Source organism: Apodemus sylvaticus, chromosome 23 (genome assembly GCF_947179515.1).
Source record: "Apodemus sylvaticus chromosome 23, mApoSyl1.1, whole genome shotgun sequence".
NCBI lineage: Eukaryota > Metazoa > Chordata > Mammalia > Rodentia > Muridae > Apodemus > Apodemus sylvaticus.
The window spans coordinates 34019957-34039253 of record NC_067494.1 but is presented as its reverse complement, the minus strand read 5'-3'; the positions used below and the strand labels follow the sequence as shown (position 1 = coordinate 34039253).

Genomic DNA, 19297 nt, shown 5'->3' with positions numbered 1-19297 from the left:
TCTCAAGGCCATCAACACCAATGTGCAGCAGTATCCCATAGCACACTCTATAATTTTCACTGGAGAAAGGGAACGTCACCATAAATATGCATTGGCTGCATTTTGGCCACCACACACCTTCCAGATCAACTAAAACGTCCATTCCGTGGCTGCCGATGAACGGGTTGAACACCTCCTAGTGTCTGTTTCACATTTCTCTTGGTGTGTAGAGCCTATTTTTTAAAGCCTTAGTTTGGGTTTTTTGAGGTATATAGATGCAGAGCCAGTTTTACAAATAAATACAGATTCAGAGAAGTTAACTCATTCTGTTCCATCTTGGGTGATTCCTTCTTTTCCTCAATTTATTTTGTTTTTGAAACAAGAGTCTCATAAGCCCAAAATTGGTGTCAAATTTGTTATGCAGCCAAGGAGGACCTTGAACTGTTGATCTTCCCTGGATTTCAGAGTCACACGACTACAACCGGTTCCTTTCTTCAATTCTTTTTTTTGTTTGTTTGTTTTTGTTTTTTTGTTTTCTTTTTTTGTTTTTGGTTTTTGGTTTTGGTTTTTTGAGACAGGGTTTCTCTGTGTAGCCTTGGCTGTCCTGGAACTTACTCTGTAGACCAGGCTGACCTCGAACTCAGAAATCCATCTGCCTCTGCCTCCCAGAGTGCTGTGATTAAAGGCATGTGCCACCACTGCCTGGCTTCTCCTATGTTTTAATCATATCTGTTACCCTGTTTTTAAACACAGACACCCCTTTATCAGATAAGCAGATCGCACTGTAGGATTGAACTTGAGTGGACTCCATGGAAAGGCTAATGAAAGCACATTTGTGGATGGAGCACCATCCAGGTTTCAGTTAGTTGTGGAGTTGTCTTCCATCAGGGACTGTGGAGTTGTCTTCCGTTAGGGACCGTGGAGTTGTCTTCTGTCAGGGACCATGGAGTTGTCTTCCTTTAGGGACTGTGGAGTTGTCTTCCATCAGGGACCGTGGAGTTGTCTTCCGTCAGGGACCGTGGAGTTGTCTTCCATCAGGGACCGCTCTTTGAGAAGCCTGGGCTCTGTAGAGTCGCCGCCCCTCCCCCCAGCAGTCTATGGAGGCTTCCTTATTGGCTGACATTGCTCCACAGTACTTCCTTATTTGGTCGAATACACAAAAGGTTATTCACACAGCTTTTTGTTTAGGTTGTCTCTAGTCTTTGGAGGATCAATTATTACTGTCAGGTATCATATCAGACTGACTGACTGGACTTTTGTCAGTTTACCCTATGGGTAGCTTTCTGGAAGTAGGATTGGTGGGCGACAGGGTAAATTCCAATTTCTAAAAACTAGATTTGGACAGATTATTCCTCTCCATAGCTTCTGGGTCAATTTGAATCTGTTTCCTTAATAGCCTAAACAGAATTTTAAACCCAGCACATTTTTCAGTATAATACTTTACAGATTCTAAATCAGCTGTCAACTTCTAAGCATTGGAGAATATAAATAACTTGATTTTATTTTGCTTCTCCTGAAAAATTATAGATACTATGGACCTACTAGTCACATGGCAAACACCTGCACCACTGTATCCTCTAAATGGCGTCTCCATACTGAATGTAATACTGTTTGAATATGCTTGGCCCGGGGAGTGGCACTATTAGGAGGTGTGGCCTTGTTGGAGTAGGCATTGCTTTGTTAGAGGAAATGTGTCACTTTGAGACCCTCCTTCTGGCTGCCTGGAAGACAGTCTTCTCCTTCTGACTGCCCTTGGATCAAGATGTAGAGCTCTTGGCTCCTCCAGCACCATGTCTGCCTGGATGCTGAAATGTTTCCTTTTATGATGATAATGGACTGAACCTCTGACTCTGAAAGTCAGCTCCAACTAAATGTTGTCCTTTATAAGAGTTGCCTTGGTCATGGTGTCTCTACAGCAATGGGAACCCTCACTAAGACATTACGCTAGACATTGACTGGCTGTACAGGACAGTCCTGGCTCCAGGGATAAGAAAAGCAAAGAGATTTGCCCAGGTCCTTCAGCAAGTGCACAGCAGACAGGAGCGAACGTTCCAGGGGTCCTCGATGACTCGGAGTTTCTGGTCTCTTCTCACTCTGGGAGAGAAGAATATCCAGCTACCTTTCCTCACATTGAGACATTTAGAATCATGGGACATGCCACACTGAAAACAATGGCCTACATGAAGACACACCGCGTATGGTCATATAGTCAACCTACACATATTAGTACCTAGTAAGGCTGAAGGACTTCTAAATTTTGTCACAGTTGATTCTCTTCCTGTTCTAGAGACTTCTCCATCAGCAGCATATCCTTAACGGAGGATTAAATGCAGATTTGACCTTAGATGTTCAAGCATCAGCACATCTTACAAACAATGGTTTTATTAAAGCAAAAGCAACAACGACAACAACAATAACAACAACAACAAACCAAGAGTCCCTAGGCCTGTTAATGCTTAAATGTCATTAGTTATTGTATGATGCTAGCCCAAATCCTTTTAAAGATGCAGTTATAGGAATATATTATACAAATTAGAAAAAGCAGATACTGCTTTCTAGTTATTCAGCCTTTTCAGATTCTAATTAGAGAGGATGCAGAAATGAGGGAATTATGCAAAAACCCAAGCTCTAAGGTACAGTGCTGCCAAACAGAGCCCACAGGCCATCCAACGGCTGCCGAATGGGTGACAGAGAAAAGATATCTGTGGGATTTCAGTGCTTTTCTGTCACAAATCTCTCTCCCCCTTGCAGTTTTTGATTTCAAAGATATTTTCCAGGACACAGCACATAGGTAGCACATGGAGAATGTGATAATGGCTTGACATAGGTTTTCAACACTAGCAACTTCTTGAGGATAATTCCAATATGTGGCAAGTTTGTGTGTGTGTGTGTGTGTGTGTGTCTGTGTACATACATGCATTTGTGTGTAATGAGTGCTTGCTGCAACTTTCTGTATATATGTGCTCATTCTCCTCAGCTGTGAAAGAAGGAAAGCCCTCACGGGAGGTGACTGGGCGCCGAGGAAGAAGAGGCTAAGGGGAAGTCAGAAGTCATTCGATCTCTCCCGCATGCTGCCCAGAGTAAGCCCTACTGACAGCCCAATGAGGAATGAGCGTGAGGCTAAGGGGCAAGCTGAGGACAGACTCAAGCCCTTCGGGATGCTTCCAGAGCCCTGATTATAGATCAGGCATCTATTTACATATGTGTGTATGTGTGTGTGTATGTGTACGTGGGCCATCAAGCCCAGTAGCGAATGCTTTGCCCTGCTCCTCAAGCCATCTGGAAACAGTCAGTAAGATGAAACAGTGCTTTCTTTCTTTGGCCAGGGACTTCCTTAGCCTCCATGTACTACAAAAGTAACCCAGGTCAAAGATGACTCTCTGTGTGGGAGCCCCAGCGATTCAGATAACAGCAAAAGTCGACTGCTAGCTTTACCTCTTCTGCTAATGACCTCTCAATTAAAGCAATTTTCCATTCCTCTCAGAGCAGAGCAGCTGGTGGCGGGTCAGCAAAAACGTAACCTCCTGTAAACGTCAGGGTGCTGAGTGAGGAGCCGGCTGTGCAGAGCCTGGCACCCCCTCCCGACCCCGGCTCCCATGTGAAAGTGCCGAGTGCTGAAGTCGGTCTTCTAATTAAACTTGGCAATATTACAATGAAAAATGAGATTTGCAAGTTGGCAGGGAGGCACATAAACAAACTTTTATGTGAATAATTAAGCCAGAGTTAAGCGAACACTGGAGCCTCTTTAATCAGCTTGTGATTACAGTAAGTAATAAAGGCAGGAAGGTTTCTGAAATGTCAGTGTTGCGCATGCGCCATCAGTGTTGCGCATGTGCAGTAGCTATTTTAACAAACCTTTGAAAGGCTCAGCCTATCGCTTTGTTTTTACACCATTTTCCCTGTTTCCATTTTCTTTGTCTTTTAAAAATTCCTGCCTTATAAGAGGGCGGCTGTGAAAAAAATTCCGTGTGTAAGCATGCCTGCAGCAACATTGTACATGGGAACACACCCAAAGCTCTAAAAAGACAGGAGGAGTTATCTAAAGGCCTGCTGATTAGCTTTCAGTGATTTCCATCAAATCTGGGAGCTCTTAGGTTTGAATTCCCAGCCACGTGGATGGGTCTGTGGCCATCAGAACTAACTATGTGGAACAAGTCAAGAGTCAGGAATGGATGGTGCAACATCTTAGTTCGCCTTGGACTTCAGGGCTCTAAATGAGGTGATAATTGATGGTTGGTTCCAAAGCATTGCCATGAACTCTGCTTCAACCTGGTCCATCTCAAACCTTCACACATCCCCAGAAATCACAGGAGGTTTTTCTGCAAGACAAGCTCTTCTAGACAGAGCTTTTCCAGAGCTCCAAAGCAAAACCTGAATAAAGACAGGATGGTGTGCATGCCAGGCAGCATCCTGTGGACTGCCCAGGATATCACAGAGTGTCAGCCTTCCAAGCTCAGAGCGTGAACTTGCTTCATGTCAAGCTCATGACTTGTATTTTTTTAAACCACCAGTGACAGATACGGAAAGTATAGGAAATTCAGGGCATTTTTAAGATGCAGGAAGTTGGCTTTACTGTTCTTTGTTCTTGGAAGGGTAACAGCAGTGATTATACTGGCATCACATGTATCACATACAGAACGCGTAGTTTCTTGTGATTTTTTTTTTCAAAATGGATTTAGAGATATGTTATATGGATCTTTTTTTTCTTTACATTCTCTAGTTTGGATTTTCTCCTCTCAAACTTTAAACCTTTCCAGAAAAAAAAAAGATTGAATAACATTATCCAACTACTATACACACTCTAGGGAAAGTAGAACTAATTTCTCTCTTCTCTATAACTGTGTGTGTGTGTGTGTGTCTGTACACACACACACACACACATATATATATAAAATAAAACCAAAAATGTGCATGATTTGTTGGCTAGCTTAACTCAATGTTGAATAACCATTTATTCTAACTTTGAAATGAAAACAAATTGCACTCTCGTCTGCCTTGGTTGGCCCCCCCGAAAAGATGAATTTTTCTGCTTACCTTAGACACAAAACATTCTGCTATGGCCACAGGATCATTTTCACAGTTTTCCAGATCTTGAAGAAGTTCACTAATAAAACAAAACACACAGTGAGGAAGTATTAGATTTCAGTCTTTAGGATATCTTATGGAACTTAAAATTGACCTTTCCAATGGTATTTCCAAGGTATCAGGCAATAGGGTCATAGGTCTACAGCTACTGTGTCCAAGGCTTAGATAAGAGTTTTCAAGGTCGTGGGTGGAGCAGGAGTTTAGACAGAGAGGACCAATGGTTTTTCCACCAGAGATAAGGCCTGCATAAGAGTTAAGTACCCTGGACATCTGTTATCAGTTGTCAAAATGTTCACACACACATCCATCCATCCAAGAAATGCCTAGGTACCCATGCAGTACTAAGGCACACAAGCACATACACCCACCCACAGCCACCCAACCCACACCCACACACATCAACAAGCAAAGTGGGCTATGTTCCCTGTCTCAATGAATTACTGATGCATTTGAAAATTAAGATGCTCAATCATTAACGAATCATCAACAGGCGTTCAGAGGACAGACAGTGAAAGAGGAGCGATCTCTGCTCAAATGGAAACTCATTAAGTTCTGGTGGCAGGAACATTTATTGCATGGATATGTGCTTAACCATTTAATCTCCCAGTGTTGCACAGATTTCTGAAAGTGGAATTGCCTATTCACTAGATATTCTTGGCTAAGTGACACATTTCCAAGTTGTATTCCTCATACATTATAATCATGCATAGTTTAAGATCAGGCAGGTGCTTGTCTTTTAAATGTTATTTGCTATATGTTTAATAACAGTTTAAAGACAAACAGTTCTACAGGAATTAGAATAACGTCATTCCTTGCTTTGTGCTTCCAATTTTTGATGGCCTCTGCTGAGAAGTATTTACTGTTTCCAAGCGTGCTGATGATGGGTGGTCATTTCAGTTTTAACTATTGCTTCTTTTATTTTATGAAATTCCTACTCACAATCTTTTTTTTAAATTTAATTTTTGAAAGATTTATTTATTGTTTTATATATAAATACACTGTAGCTTGTCTTCAGATGTACCAGAAGAGGGTATCAGATCTCATTACAGGTGATTGTGAGACACCATGTGGTTGCTGGGATTTGAACTCAGGACCTTTGGAAGAGTAGTCAATGCTCTTAACTGCTGAGCCATCTTCTCTAGCCCCACTGGTAATCTTCTTAACCAGATATCTTTTGCAATCTGACTGGATTAAATGTCCAAATTTTACATCATTAAGACAATAAGAATACTATGGAAATACTGTTTCTAGTCTAGCATTAGCACACACCATTTATATTCCTTTTCCTTTCTTGTGGATCCATGATGTCCCTGGACTTAAAATGATCTCTCCCAGGACTGATGACTTGTTTTTATATCATTAGGGATGAGATTAATAAAATCATTTACTTCTATGCAGATGGATGGGAAAAAAAACCAAACCACTGTTGGAAGAAGAGACTGTTACTTCTTTATATAGTTCTATAACCATGTCATCTGAAAAAAAAATATGACACAAAGACTTTCTCCTTTCCACATGTTACTTTGTATACCCTTCTAATTCACTGCCAAACTGTGTGTGTAACTTAGGGCAAGCAGACATTTTCTCTGTGGTGCCATGCTGTTGTGGGGGCCTTCTGTTCTGAAGCCTGAGGTCTGTCTTCCGCCAACACGGGCCATTCTTCCGCAGTTCTGCAACCCTCCTGGTGGTCCACCACCCTGGGGGCCTCACGTGTTCGGTGTCTTACTTATTACCATTTCCCACAGATTCTCTCCTTTGGGAGAAGGCAGTTTCTGGAAGCTTCCTAAGTGAGGGTGACCAGATGTCAATGTTCTGAGTCTCCCTCTTCAGGAAATGGCTCCTTTCAGCTGGCCTGGGAATGCCACTGGACACAGGACTCTTGCTTTGAGTGATCTTCTGAGGATGTTCACAGAGCCCCATGAATGCTGCTGTTGATAATTTAGTAGCGCCTTTCTCCCCAATCCATCCTCTATGTCATTTCTTATTCTTCTGTAAGGTTTTTTAGAACTTTGTCGTTGCCAACGTAATTCTCAGGCTCTGTGCTGATCAGCTTTGGGTCTGGCCTCTGATCACGTACACAGTCAATTTGGATTTGATATTGAGCTTTAGCATCGAAAGTTCCCTTCTTCAGGATACCCATAGGACATCAATCCACAACAGTGCTGTTTTACACTTCATTGTCCCTTCAGAACACAGTGAGCTCTCCCAGAGGCTGTGTGACTAGGTCTGCCTCACAGAAAGCAGGAACAGACATGGCGGGGGGGATAAGGGGGTATGCCGGTGTTTGCTATGGAGTTCAACAGCAAGGAGAACTTCAGAACATGTAAAAATCTGGAAAATTCAGAACACAAAACCTCGAAGCATAAAGCCATAAAATCATCTGCTAAAATGTGTGGGATCATTATTATTATTATTATTACTACTACTATATAAGTTGATACTTTAGTCGTTTCTGAGCTTCAGCTTCTAACATGATAAAGAACACATGATAAAGAAAACATGATAAAGAAAGTACGATAAAATTCAGGCAAATATGCTTATGGGTCTTAACCACCTACAGAAATGCAAGGGATCCTGGGACCAAAGTTAAAGTCTGCTGTTTTGGAATCATGTGTTTGACGCATCTATCCTTCTGCTGGTGGCTGGCAGAGGTCCTGTTATTCACATTTTAGATTTGCTAGTCTGGTCTTCTAATTTGTCATCAATCACCTGCTCTTTCCTGGAGTATATGGCTTACTGCCCTGCTATATAAGGGTGTTGTCATTCATGTCGGAGTCATAAGGCCCAGTGCTGCTTTTGCACACATTAAAGGCTCAACACAGGTATGTTGAGTAAAGACAAAGATCCAATGCAACGAGGAACTTTTCACTTTGAGCTCTCATGATTTCAATCTGCCTAGAATCAACTCAGACATAAAAATCCAATTTAGAGGAACTGCCTGCATTTCTTCATGCTTTATCCTAAAAAAAAAAAGACTCAAGTTACAGTTTAGACAACTTTGCTCTATTCCAAGAGTACTGGCATTTTCCCCCTTTGGTTGGCAATACAATTTTTTAAAAACTTTGGGATTTTCAGGCCCAAGTGGTTTCTTTTAACTAACCTAGTTTCTGACCATTTGGAGGTTTATTCCAGACACCAAACCAGAGACTGAAATTTCAGGGCTGGGATGGGGGGGTTATACAGTAAGAGATGTGGCCACTAAAATGTAGACCAAAATGAAGTCTCAGCTGGATTTCGTGAAGAGAGATTTAAAAATGTAAGTCTCATGATACATCAAAACAGAAAGGAAGGCAACGAAAGAACAAAAATATTGTCATCATTTATGTACAAACAAAATATTTCATCAGTATACAAACATAGAAAGCATCATGGGCATGTGGGGTTTATTCTAGTAATGATACATGCATATGATTCAAATCAGAACGTTTACCAATGAAGTTCATTCAATGTGCACAGAAGTAAAGTAATACGGTATTTATTAAAGCCAAGTTCATCATTCAGTCATGTTCAATACCCACGGCATTTCTGAAAACACTAGCAAAACAGAGAGGTGTTTCTCTTAAGTTTCATTATGTCTAGTTCATAGGAAGAGAAACGCTTCTGGTGATGTCAAAATGAAGATGAGGCAGTGAAGCTGTGGAGGAAACTGAGTCAGAGCAGTGGGGTAAGAAGAGGACAAGCCATTGTTAGTCATCACGAGGCAGCCTGGAGATATGACGACATATTTAAGAACTGAAAGCACCTAGCTGAGAATACATTAGTTAATTTAAGAGTCAACGTGTTATCAGCATTTTAAGGTCTATGGGAGTGAATTTTTAAAGCTACAGGTTATCATGTGGGAGAAAATTTGTTAAATATTCTTATAGGACATTTTAGTTTTGTGGATTTGGTTTTTTTGAGACAGGGTTTCTCTATATAGCCCTGGTTGTCCTGGAGCTCACTCTGTAGACCAGGCTGGTCTTGAACACAGAAATATGCCTGCCTCTGCCTCCCAGAGTGCTGGGATTATAGGTGTGCGCCACCACCGCCTGGCTCTTACAAGAAATTTTAAACAGTAGGTGGGCCTAGGTGAATATCTGGAATCCCAGGATGTGGGAGGTGGAGGCAAAAGGATTAGCATTGGAGGTCATCCTTGATTAAATAGTAAGTTCTAGGCCAGCCTGGGTAACATGAAATTCTGTCTCAAAAGTAAGTAAGCAAATAAATAATTGGTCAACAAGGCATGTGGCTGTAGATGCGATGACTCCATCATGTAAAGTTGTTATTTTAAAACTTAGACTTACAAAATACCAACAGAGTACAACATGAATGTTGAAAAACTAACAAATGATAACAAAACCACTTGACAGGGCTAAGTCAAGAGAAATTAAATCAGAGTCGAGGACTCATTGTTGAAAGCAACATGGCACCAGCCCAGTGGGAAAAGAAGAGTAAAGAGAACTCAATCCCACACGCCCATGGACCCATGTAAACTTGGCATACAAAGGACAGGAAATGCAGCTTAGAGTTTGTGTATTTCAATCCGATGTGATGGGACCTTGGCTAGGCCTGTGAAATCAGAGCTTACGTCTACTGTCAAACATCGTCAGCAGTTTCAGGCAGATTGAAAACAAATGTAAAAACCAACAACAACAAAATTTTAGGAGTCTGAAAATAAAAAAAAAATGCTTATCACCCAAGAATGGGCGATAATTTTAATACCCAACCCCCAGAGAATCCTACTTTTGAAAGTGTATTTTGCATTGTGAATTGTGTGGTTTGTCTTCTGAGATGCCACATTCAGTGAAAGGACATGTCTCACACTAGGAGACACTTGCCACTCCCATGGTCCACAGAATTTATCAGAAACTCTTAGAAGGCCGTGAGAGGAGAGAAGAAAATCCACTGTGAGAGCAGGTGATGGATATGGCCAGAAAAGTCCCAGAAGAATATCAGTGGCCAGAGCGGGGGAGAAAAAAAGATCATCCTTGTTGCAACTGACCCAAGGTGAAATGCAGATACACTCAAGGAAGAGTCACACGGCAGTCACACAAACTAGAGCATTAAAGCTCAAACATGATGTTGAGTGAAAAAAAAAAAATCGACTGCTCATACCATGTCTGAACCAAGGGAAAGCATATATATTTCAAATAAATACATTGTAATGATGCCAAAGCTCCTACCCCTAGGCTGGATGGTAGAACACGTGTATATGTAGTATGTGTGAGGCCCTGGGTACCATCCCCAGAAACATGGATGCTATCACTACAATAAAACAAACCAGAGAAACAAACAAAGCCAGTTTGGATAGTAAATTACAATGAAACACAACTCCAGGAAAAACTGATGTAGCTTAACTGGTCCCGCATCCTTCCCACTCTTCCTTCAGTGGTGATATAGAACACTGACATCTAAGACACTGGTTTCTCTGGTTTTTAATATATGAGGGGATGATACGTGATAGGAGTGTCTGTGCCATAGAACTTCGCAATCATGATCGAGCCCAGATTTTTCTCCCGATGCCATGGTGGAGAGCGTGCCAGCAGCACGTGTGTGTCTGCTCTACACAGTGCAGAATGATATTGGAGAAGGGCGCATAAGAGGTTTCCAGTGGGGCGTTTAATGCCTTTATGACGGAAAGAATTTAAAAAGTAAATATGGCACAAAAAGGCCCGAACGAAGCTGAGGCTTGTTATATATATCATTCTGCAGTTTCCTCTGTTTTGGAAATCCAGGTCAATCCCTAACCTACATGTTTGGGATTTTGAAATATCTGCATAGACATGGTGTAGTAGCTTGGAGACGAGACCCAAGGATAACACAGAGAATCCTGTTGTTTCATTTGCAGCTTATACATGCAGCTTCCGGGTAATTTTGCAGTTCTCAGTGGGCCTGCCTGTGTTAGGACTATGACACATTACTTAAGGTCAGATGTGGAAATTTTCCACGTGTGCCACAGCATTTAAAAGATTTCCAATTTGGAGCATTTTTGGATTTTCAGGTTTAAGGATGCTCAATCTATATGTCTTGGGGGAAAAAAAGCAATTCAGCTGAAAATCTCAGGCTAATAACCCCTTAAATTCAGAAAACTTAAGCTTTACCCACTTGAACACAATATTACAATTTTATGTTGAAATATCTAGAATTAAGCTAACAAGAGAACTTTGGAGACTGTTATTTAAAGCTCCGTCCTGATTTGCCAGACAGTTGCATCTTGGAAATCAATTGGAGGATCATTAAAGATGCATGAGTGATGGTATAAAAGGTCATATTAATGTCCTTACTTAACCAACTCTAACAACCGCAGGGCCATCTAAATGATAAATTTAGATTCTAGTTCTGAGAAAATGGAAATCAAAACAAACGGGAACAAAACATACAGTTCTACTGCATGTATGTAGTGAACCCTTGTCACCCTACCACTCCGGAGACTACCACACAAAGACTGTGAGTTTGAGGACAGCCTGGGCTACCTAGTTAATTCAGGGTCAGCCTGGAATACATAGTAAGGCACTATCCTCCCCCCCCCCCCCCCCACCAAATACAAGTAAGCAAGCAAAGAACTATCCTACAAAACCCAAACAATTTGACAGTAAAGTTAAACAACAGATTTTTTTTTTTCAAAACAGAGGAAGATATTAGAAATTAACAAAAGTAATATCCCAAGCTGCTCAGGACTAGTGAACAGAGGTCTTCCTAGTCTGAAAGGATGATTTATCATGTATGCAGTTTGTGTGTCTGGTTGCATTTGGTCCACCTTGCAGAGTTGCTAAGAGGATAAAGGCACTGCATGAACTGTGACTATGCAAATGTGATCACTCCAGCCACCAGCATGGAAACCCAATGGGCTGCCACCATGTAACCTCAACCACGCCTTGCATGACATCAGCAGCGGCGTATTCCTTCACTCTGACCCAGGCATATTTTAGACAGGAATGGCTTCCATGGTCAATGGATAGCCAACAGAAAAGAACAGAGAATGGGTTTGGGAACAGAGAGTTCTTCCCAGGCACCAAGCTTTGGTAGAGTGGTCCTCACTGCCAAGTCGCTGGTCGCTCACTTCCCTTTATGTTTCCTTAGAGTAGGAAACACATGAACACTTAAACTTGAAGGAGTGAAAAAATCTCTCCCAAGTTCAGCCATAGTTTCCCGGTGTTCATTAGGAGCTTGAAGAACAACGTTCTATTGTGCAGGGGGGCACACGGCTGAGTGAATCCCGATGACATGTACAAAGAGAGGATGCCTCTAAAGCTGTCTGGCCTCTGGCACAAAGGAAACACTCCACAAGTTCTTGTCATCATCAATTTACAGCCAAACCACAGAAGAGCTAGGCCAGGGGCCTCTCAGCATCTAGCATCTTTCTGGGTCACAGTTTCATTAGTGGGCTCTGGAAACTGATGCTATCCAGGGACTTGTGGAATTGCTAAATAGGAGCCTGTATTAAAACCAACACATCGGTAATGAGCGTGTGGCTTCTGTAGTTTTTGATGTCTTTCTTACCATCTTATTGCTGGGCTGATTTATCTAGATAGAGTTTCAATAGTGTTTCTTGGATGTGGCACCATATAAAGACCCGAGGGCCTTTTAGAAAAGTCTAATGCTGTGGCCCCATCCTGGATCAATGAGTCAATTTTTATGAGTAAGGGAGCAGATATTGCTTTTAATAAAACTCATATTTTTATTTTTTGAGAATTTCATATAGTATATTTTCATCGGATTTTTTTCTCTCGACCAACTCTTCCCTGATTTCATAGCCCCAACACTTTCCTACCCACCCAACTTCATGGTTTTTTTTCCTCTCTTAAAAACAAAAACAACAATCCCCGCTGAGTCCAATTTGTGTTGGCTGATTACTTCTGAGCACTGGGTCCACCCTGCAGTGTGGTTGATATACCCAGTGTCATTCCATTGAAGAGTCCCTTGAACTGGTTTCGCACCTTCCAGCAATTATCCAACTTCAGATTCCTTCTTGGCTAGGGGTGGGGCATCATGGCTAGGGGTGGGGCATCATGGCTAGAGGTGGGGCATCATGCCTACTTCCCTTTCATGCCAGCATTCTGTCTGGCTTGAGCTTGCGCAAACCTGGTGTGCACAGTCACAGTTTGCGAGTTCATATGTACGCCAGCCCAGCTGTGTCTGCAAAGCACTATTTCTTTGGGGGTCATCCACCACCTCTTGCTCTTACAATCTCTCTGTCTCCTTTTATAAACCCGGGAGCTTTTAAAAGAAGTGATATGGTCCCATTTAGGGCCAGATATTGCTTGTTAGTTTGAGACTTGGTGCCACGTAGCCAAGGCTGACCTTGAACTCACTGCATGGCCAAGGATGACCCTTCCACTTCTGATCCTTCTGCCTCTGCAGGTGAGCCCATCACCTATGATTTTATTTGGAGCTGAGAATGAAACCTATGTATGCTTGGCAAGCGATCTATAATACCCTCACTGTGTGTGTGTGTGTGTGTGTGTGTGTGTGTGGTGTGTTTAATGGAAGAGTTAGAGAAAGGACTAAAGGAGCTGAAGGGGTTTGTAATCTTATAGGAAGAACAATATCAACCAACCAGACACCTCCCCTCCCCCTGAGAGATCCCAGAGACTAAGCCATCAATCAAGGAGTACACACGGCTCCAGCTGCATATGTAGCAGAGGATGGTCTTGTCAGGCATCAATGGGAGGAGAGGCCCTTGGCCCTATGAACGCTTGATAGATGCCCCAGTGTAGGGGAATCAAGGGCAGGGAGGGGTGGGTAGGTAGAGGAACATCTTCATAGAAGCAGGGGGAGGGAAGATGGGATAGGAGGTTTCTGGGTGGGTGGGGAAACTGGGAAAGGGGAAACATTTGAAATGTAAATAAAGAAAACATCCAATTAAAAAAAAATTTAAAAAAAGAAAAAGAAAAAGAAAGTTTCCCATGTGCTTCAGAGGATGGCCCAGAAGAAGTATGGGCCAGGGACATGCAACATGTTCTCAGAGTCTACAAGGTCAGGCAAATGAAACCCTGATGTGGCTTTGGTGTTTCCTATGAACTAGACAGAATGGGAGGATGCTGTCTCCTACAAGCCAGGTTGGTGCTAAACATCAAGGATCCAGAGGGGACAGAGGAGATGGCGATCCTGCCTCTGAGGAGCTCAGAGGTCTGAATAAGCAAAGAGGATAGTACAGTCGAGTCACAGAACGAGGGAGCCATGCCAGGTTTTATAACGGCAGTTCCCTGTGTCAAGTGCACACCTCCAGTGGGAATGTTTTAGTGCTCACTCCAGGATGACACTGAGCTGTCAATCAGCGAAAGGCTTCACCGCAGCCACAGGAGGGGGCATTTCCTGGTATTCGAATCTATTGGCTTATCAAAGTGAGGACATCTCCCATGGTGTTTGCCAGGTGAAAATGACAAACACCAGAACCTGCGTTCTTAGCCTGACTTTTGTGTCTTCTAAGCTGTGCTGCTACAAACTATTACAATAGCTTATATATCTGTTTCTGCTCCCTGCAGCTTCTGGTCTGGGTTCCAAATATAATTTTTTAGCCTAGTGTTTACCATCCAGGACCTACTTAATACCTATGTGAATTAAGTTATTTGAATTGGGGACTGCAAGAGGGCTCAGCAGGTAAAGGTGCTTGCTGCCAAAGCTTGGTGACCCAAGTTCCTTTTCTGGAACCTATATGGAGGAGGGAAACAATTCCTGTGAGTTTACTCTCACTGTGATACACACACACACACACACACACACACACACACACACACACACACACCACAAATAAATGCAAGAACGTTATAATCACTTGGCAGAAGAAAGCATGTTGCAAACCCAGCATAGGGGTAGATTCTGGAGACCAAGCTAGTGTGATATTTGGATGCCCCGCTTGCATTCTGTTATGGACCAAAGATGTCGATGCTCTACCAAGGAGATGCGTGTGCTCTCTGAGCCAGTAGAACAGACAGCGACATTTATAAAGCCGAGTCAGGATTATGGGCACAGATTTCTTGGGTGTATTCCCCGCAAGAAAAATTCATAATGCTCTTCCATGGGAACAACCTTTCCCACATTAACTTACCTATTGAAGTGGTAGATTTCCTGTATGTTCCCGAAAAGAGCAGCCCTGTCTTCGGCCCCCAGGGGAAGTTTGGTTTGGTCCCGGATGCATTCCAGGTAATCCTGTAAAGTCAATGAGAAAGATGCCTCAGGACTCCTGATCTTTTTCTAAGACATTAATGTGGGGGATAAATCATTGGCATATATTTTAAATAACCGGAGATACTAATACAATTATTACCTTTATCATGGGGTACAGCAAATTTTCTCTCATGAATGAGTACAAGGAGAATGTGTGGCCACCATTAAAGGATCTACCCTACCCCCAGTCCACCAGAGTGTCCTTCTTTCGATGCTGATCTCAGTTAGTGATAATGTCAGACTCAGGGCAGGATATAGTTTCCTGTGTCTTTAAGTAATTAAGAAAAACTTCAGTTTTTCTTAAAACTCAGTTGGAAAGCGCTTGCTGGACAAGCATGAGGATCTCAGTTCAAGCCCCAGGACCAGCCTGAAAATGTCTGTGACAGCGACGCACACTTGTAATCCCAGTACCGGGAAGGTGGAGGCCAGAGTTTGTTTGTTGGCTAGCCAGCCTCGTCTGACTTTCCAGTCCCTGTTTCAAAGAGCAAAGCAGACGGAACTTAACGAACAACATTCAAGGTTTAGCTCTGGCTTTCCCATTCACCCTCAAGATTACTTGCATGTAATCTGCCCCCAAGCATTAGGGGGCAGGTGAGCTGCAACATTGTGGGGTACGTGTGCAAAGTGACAGGGACCTCAGAGCCCAGCTCCTGGCTGGATCTTGTTTTCCAGCAACATGTGCTATGCTGTGCAGAAGAACCCACGGGAGAAGTTGTGACTTCGCATGCATCTAACTCTTTTTTTTTTGTTTTTGCTTTGTTTTGTTTTGTTTTGTTTTTTATGTCTTTCCTTAAGCCACGTTCATTCTCAGTCTTTGTCCCTTTTTGAGAAAAGCAAAGACTTTGCTGCTAGCTTCCTGAAGTAGCACAGGTCGCTGTCTACCACCAGCAGGCTTCCATTCTGGTCCTTTCCCCCTAAAAGCTTGGCCGCACATGACCTTTATTATCTTTTGAAGCAAGCTTTGGTGGTAACAGCCTTTTGTTTCTCCTCTCTCCTTCCTTCTCTGTCTTTCTGGAACGTCTCATAAGAAAGCAGGCTCACAAGATTTTAGCGTAGTTAACATCAACCCCCATTCTTAAGCAAGGCTTACTGTCACCATCACAAGTAGGACAGTGGTAAGGAGGTTGTGTATATGCAGAGGAGTTCATGTCCAGCCACAAGCAGCTAAGCATGACAGACCTGAAGGAACTTAGAACGCCAGGTACAACCTGAACTTCCTCCAGAACCCACTCACTGATTTCTCATGGAATGGGTCCGTGGGTAAAGGTACTTGTTAAGCCCGACGACCTGAGTTTTGTCCCCAGAACACTGGAGCTGGCAGGAGGTGGGAGAACTAATTCTCACTGGTTTTCGTCTGACCTCCACACTCAGGCCACGGCATGCAGTCCTCCTCCAAAAGATGCCAAACAAAACACATTTATACTTTTGTTAAAATGACTCATGGTACATAAAAATGATCTAATGACCACTGTCAAAAATATACATTTGATAGGAGCTTAGTGTGTCAGTAGATGCTTAGAATTCTTTATTTTGTGTGTGTGTGTGTGTATGTGTGTGTGTGTGTGTACACACGAGTCTCCAAGGAAGCCAGATGTATCTGATCCGCCCGGAGCTGTGGTTACCAAAGAGTTGTGAACTGCCCAACGTGGGTACTAGGAACTGAACTTGGGTCCTCTGGAAAAGCAGTAAATGGTTTTAACCACTGAGCCACCTTTTCAGTCCCTAATTAGACATTTTAAAGGGGTATTCTGCATGTTAACTAAAAGCAAACTAGAGAATGTGGCTGTTACCAACACATCAGGGTGACAGTAAAGTTGGGATGATAACTGGGCTACTAGAGTCACACGACTGTCTGCAGCAGGCTATGAATGAAAAAGCCAGTGAAAAGCTCCATCTGGGGTTATAGATAAAGCCCCCTTCATCAAATCTCTGAAGGAACGTGCTTTGAAACCCCGAGAGTCCGAGGCAGAGACCCTGTATTTTAAAAGCTGCTTGTTTCTCTTGTGGAGAAAATAGGCCACCATGAGTCCCCATTTTTGTAGGTCACTCTAGATAACAGATGAAAGTTTAAGGGCCACAACTGGTTCCCCACTCTGACCATAATTAAGTCTTTTAAGTAGGCGACATTAACCCTGAACCAGTTACTGGGAACGACTGTAGCATGTGCTGTCCTGACAGCCGTAATCATCCGCAGCCAAAATGACAGGCTGGAAGCTCAGCCTAATAACAGTTCCGTCTCTGCCCAAATGACGGAGTGGGGACATCGGCAAGGCCTCTGAGAGCCCACCACACTGCCTATTAATTTCACTGGCTTCATGTCAGCAGCTATGGCCATGACGCGGTTTACAACCAATCCAGGCACAGTACAGAGTCCCTACCCCTCTGAGCCCTAACTTTTTCTTTTTTGTAACCTTTTTCTTTCTTTTCCTCCCATTTCTTTTTTTTTAGGATGCTTGCCAAAGGTCTACGCACATTCTCCCAGACACTCTGGCTTTTCACACCTGTCCGCTGAAGCTCCCACTGCTGTCCTCTCTCTAACACATACATCTGGCTTCTGCCAGGCAGCTGCCTGTTGACTTCCATTTCACAATATGCTGGCCTAACTCAAATGGCATTGCCTCTCTTCCTCTCCTCTGCCTCCATTTCCCTTGCAGATGCTGAGATGTATAGCTCTCTCGTCCTGTTTCTTTTCTCCCAAATGCTAATAAAATTGTCCTGGAGCTTCCTTCCAAGTCCATTTCTAAGTTCTTTTATTAACAAAACTATCCAGACCAACAATCCAAAAGCGGCCACTCCAAATTCCCTAGCAACAGTGCTAGCAACCAGAGGATGCAATGAGATAAGTAACTCCAGCATCAGTACCAAAAAGGCTACCACACAGAGGCTGGTTAGACCAGAGCAGCTCCGTCCAGGAGTACTGCCTGAACCTGAGAGCAGTGGAGAAGATGGACATTTAACAAGGGAGGAGGGTGAGGGAAGGGAGCCAGCCCACTGAGAGCCATGCTTTGATCAACTGGTCTAGTAATTGCTAGTCTCCAGAGAAGTCTGGGATTCCCCCTCTTTTTCCACACTTTGTCACTGAGGAGAAATGAGCAGTTCTACCAGCTCCCTACAGGACGTTTTACTGTCACTGAAAGGCACCGAGTACACAGGACCCTTGGCTTCCTCTTTTGCTGCACCATTATAGGAAGGCAGCTCAGCTATGGGCCTAGGCACCCGCCATTTTCTATCTTCTATCTACTCTTTTAGTTTTTTTCCAGGAATCAGGCCCACAGAGGCCAAAGTAGGTAGTTGTAGACATTTCTGACAGGCTGGAAACTTCTCCAAACCAAGGCGACCTTTCTCTGACATCTCTGAGGATTTGTGGTAAAAGGAAACAAAGCCCACTTTGACCTGTCACATGTGGACAGTAGGGCTTTGTGCAGCTCTGGCTTGTAGTCTGTCCCTATCCAGAGCCAAGCTTTGAACAGGCCTTCTAGTTTGTAGCCGCTGTCCTCTGCATAGCATGCCCGAGGATGGCTATGCCTACTAAGACTGGCTTAGAATCCAAGACCTCTGACTGAATCCCCACTTGGTTACCTTAGAACTCTGTCCCTAAGGGTATGGACCGGAAGGCAGCATTAGTCTGGGGGCAAAGATGACACACCATCATTGGACCTGCCAAGATTGTGGTGACTTAGGACATCTCTGAGCAATCACCAGGATGGGAGTGACCCATGAATAGTTGGCCAAGGGACTTCTGGCCCATCTATGAAGAGTTGGGGTCCATCTTAAATACAATCTATTGACTGAAAGTGGGAGTTAACGCTTATCTTGTATTTTAGAGTTAGTGACCACAGCAAGTGCCTGCTCATGAGAAAGTGACGTTAGGGGATCTCAGGGCCAGCACACTTTAACCTCAGTTAGACCAGCAATCTACACTAGCAGGAAAGAGCCACTTGGGGGAGTCTTCTACCCTAAGAGGAACATCCAACAGCTCCAGCAGGGAGGGTTGGGGATGCAAGACTTTGGGTGGTGGTAAATATAGTGTCCACCCTGAAGGCGATCAGGCCCTGGGCAAAGCAAGGAAGATGGATTCCATGGACTG

The 19297-nt window shown here is 43.3% G+C and overlaps 1 protein-coding gene across 2 annotated transcripts in view; it reads right to left on the bottom strand.

Moving 5' to 3' along the window:
- The window catches only part of Plekhg1 (pleckstrin homology and RhoGEF domain containing G1), a 216991-nt gene that overhangs the window by 37728 nt on the left and 159966 nt on the right, over window positions 1–19297 (bottom strand). For both annotated transcript variants that reach the window (XM_052169639.1, XM_052169640.1), the window contains 2 exons: window positions 15092–15192; window positions 5014–5083 (listed from right to left, as the gene is read on the bottom strand). In XM_052169639.1, the coding sequence (XP_052025599.1) occupies window positions 5014–5083; window positions 15092–15192 (171 nt within the window). The remainder of the gene's footprint in view (window positions 1–5013; window positions 5084–15091; window positions 15193–19297) is intronic.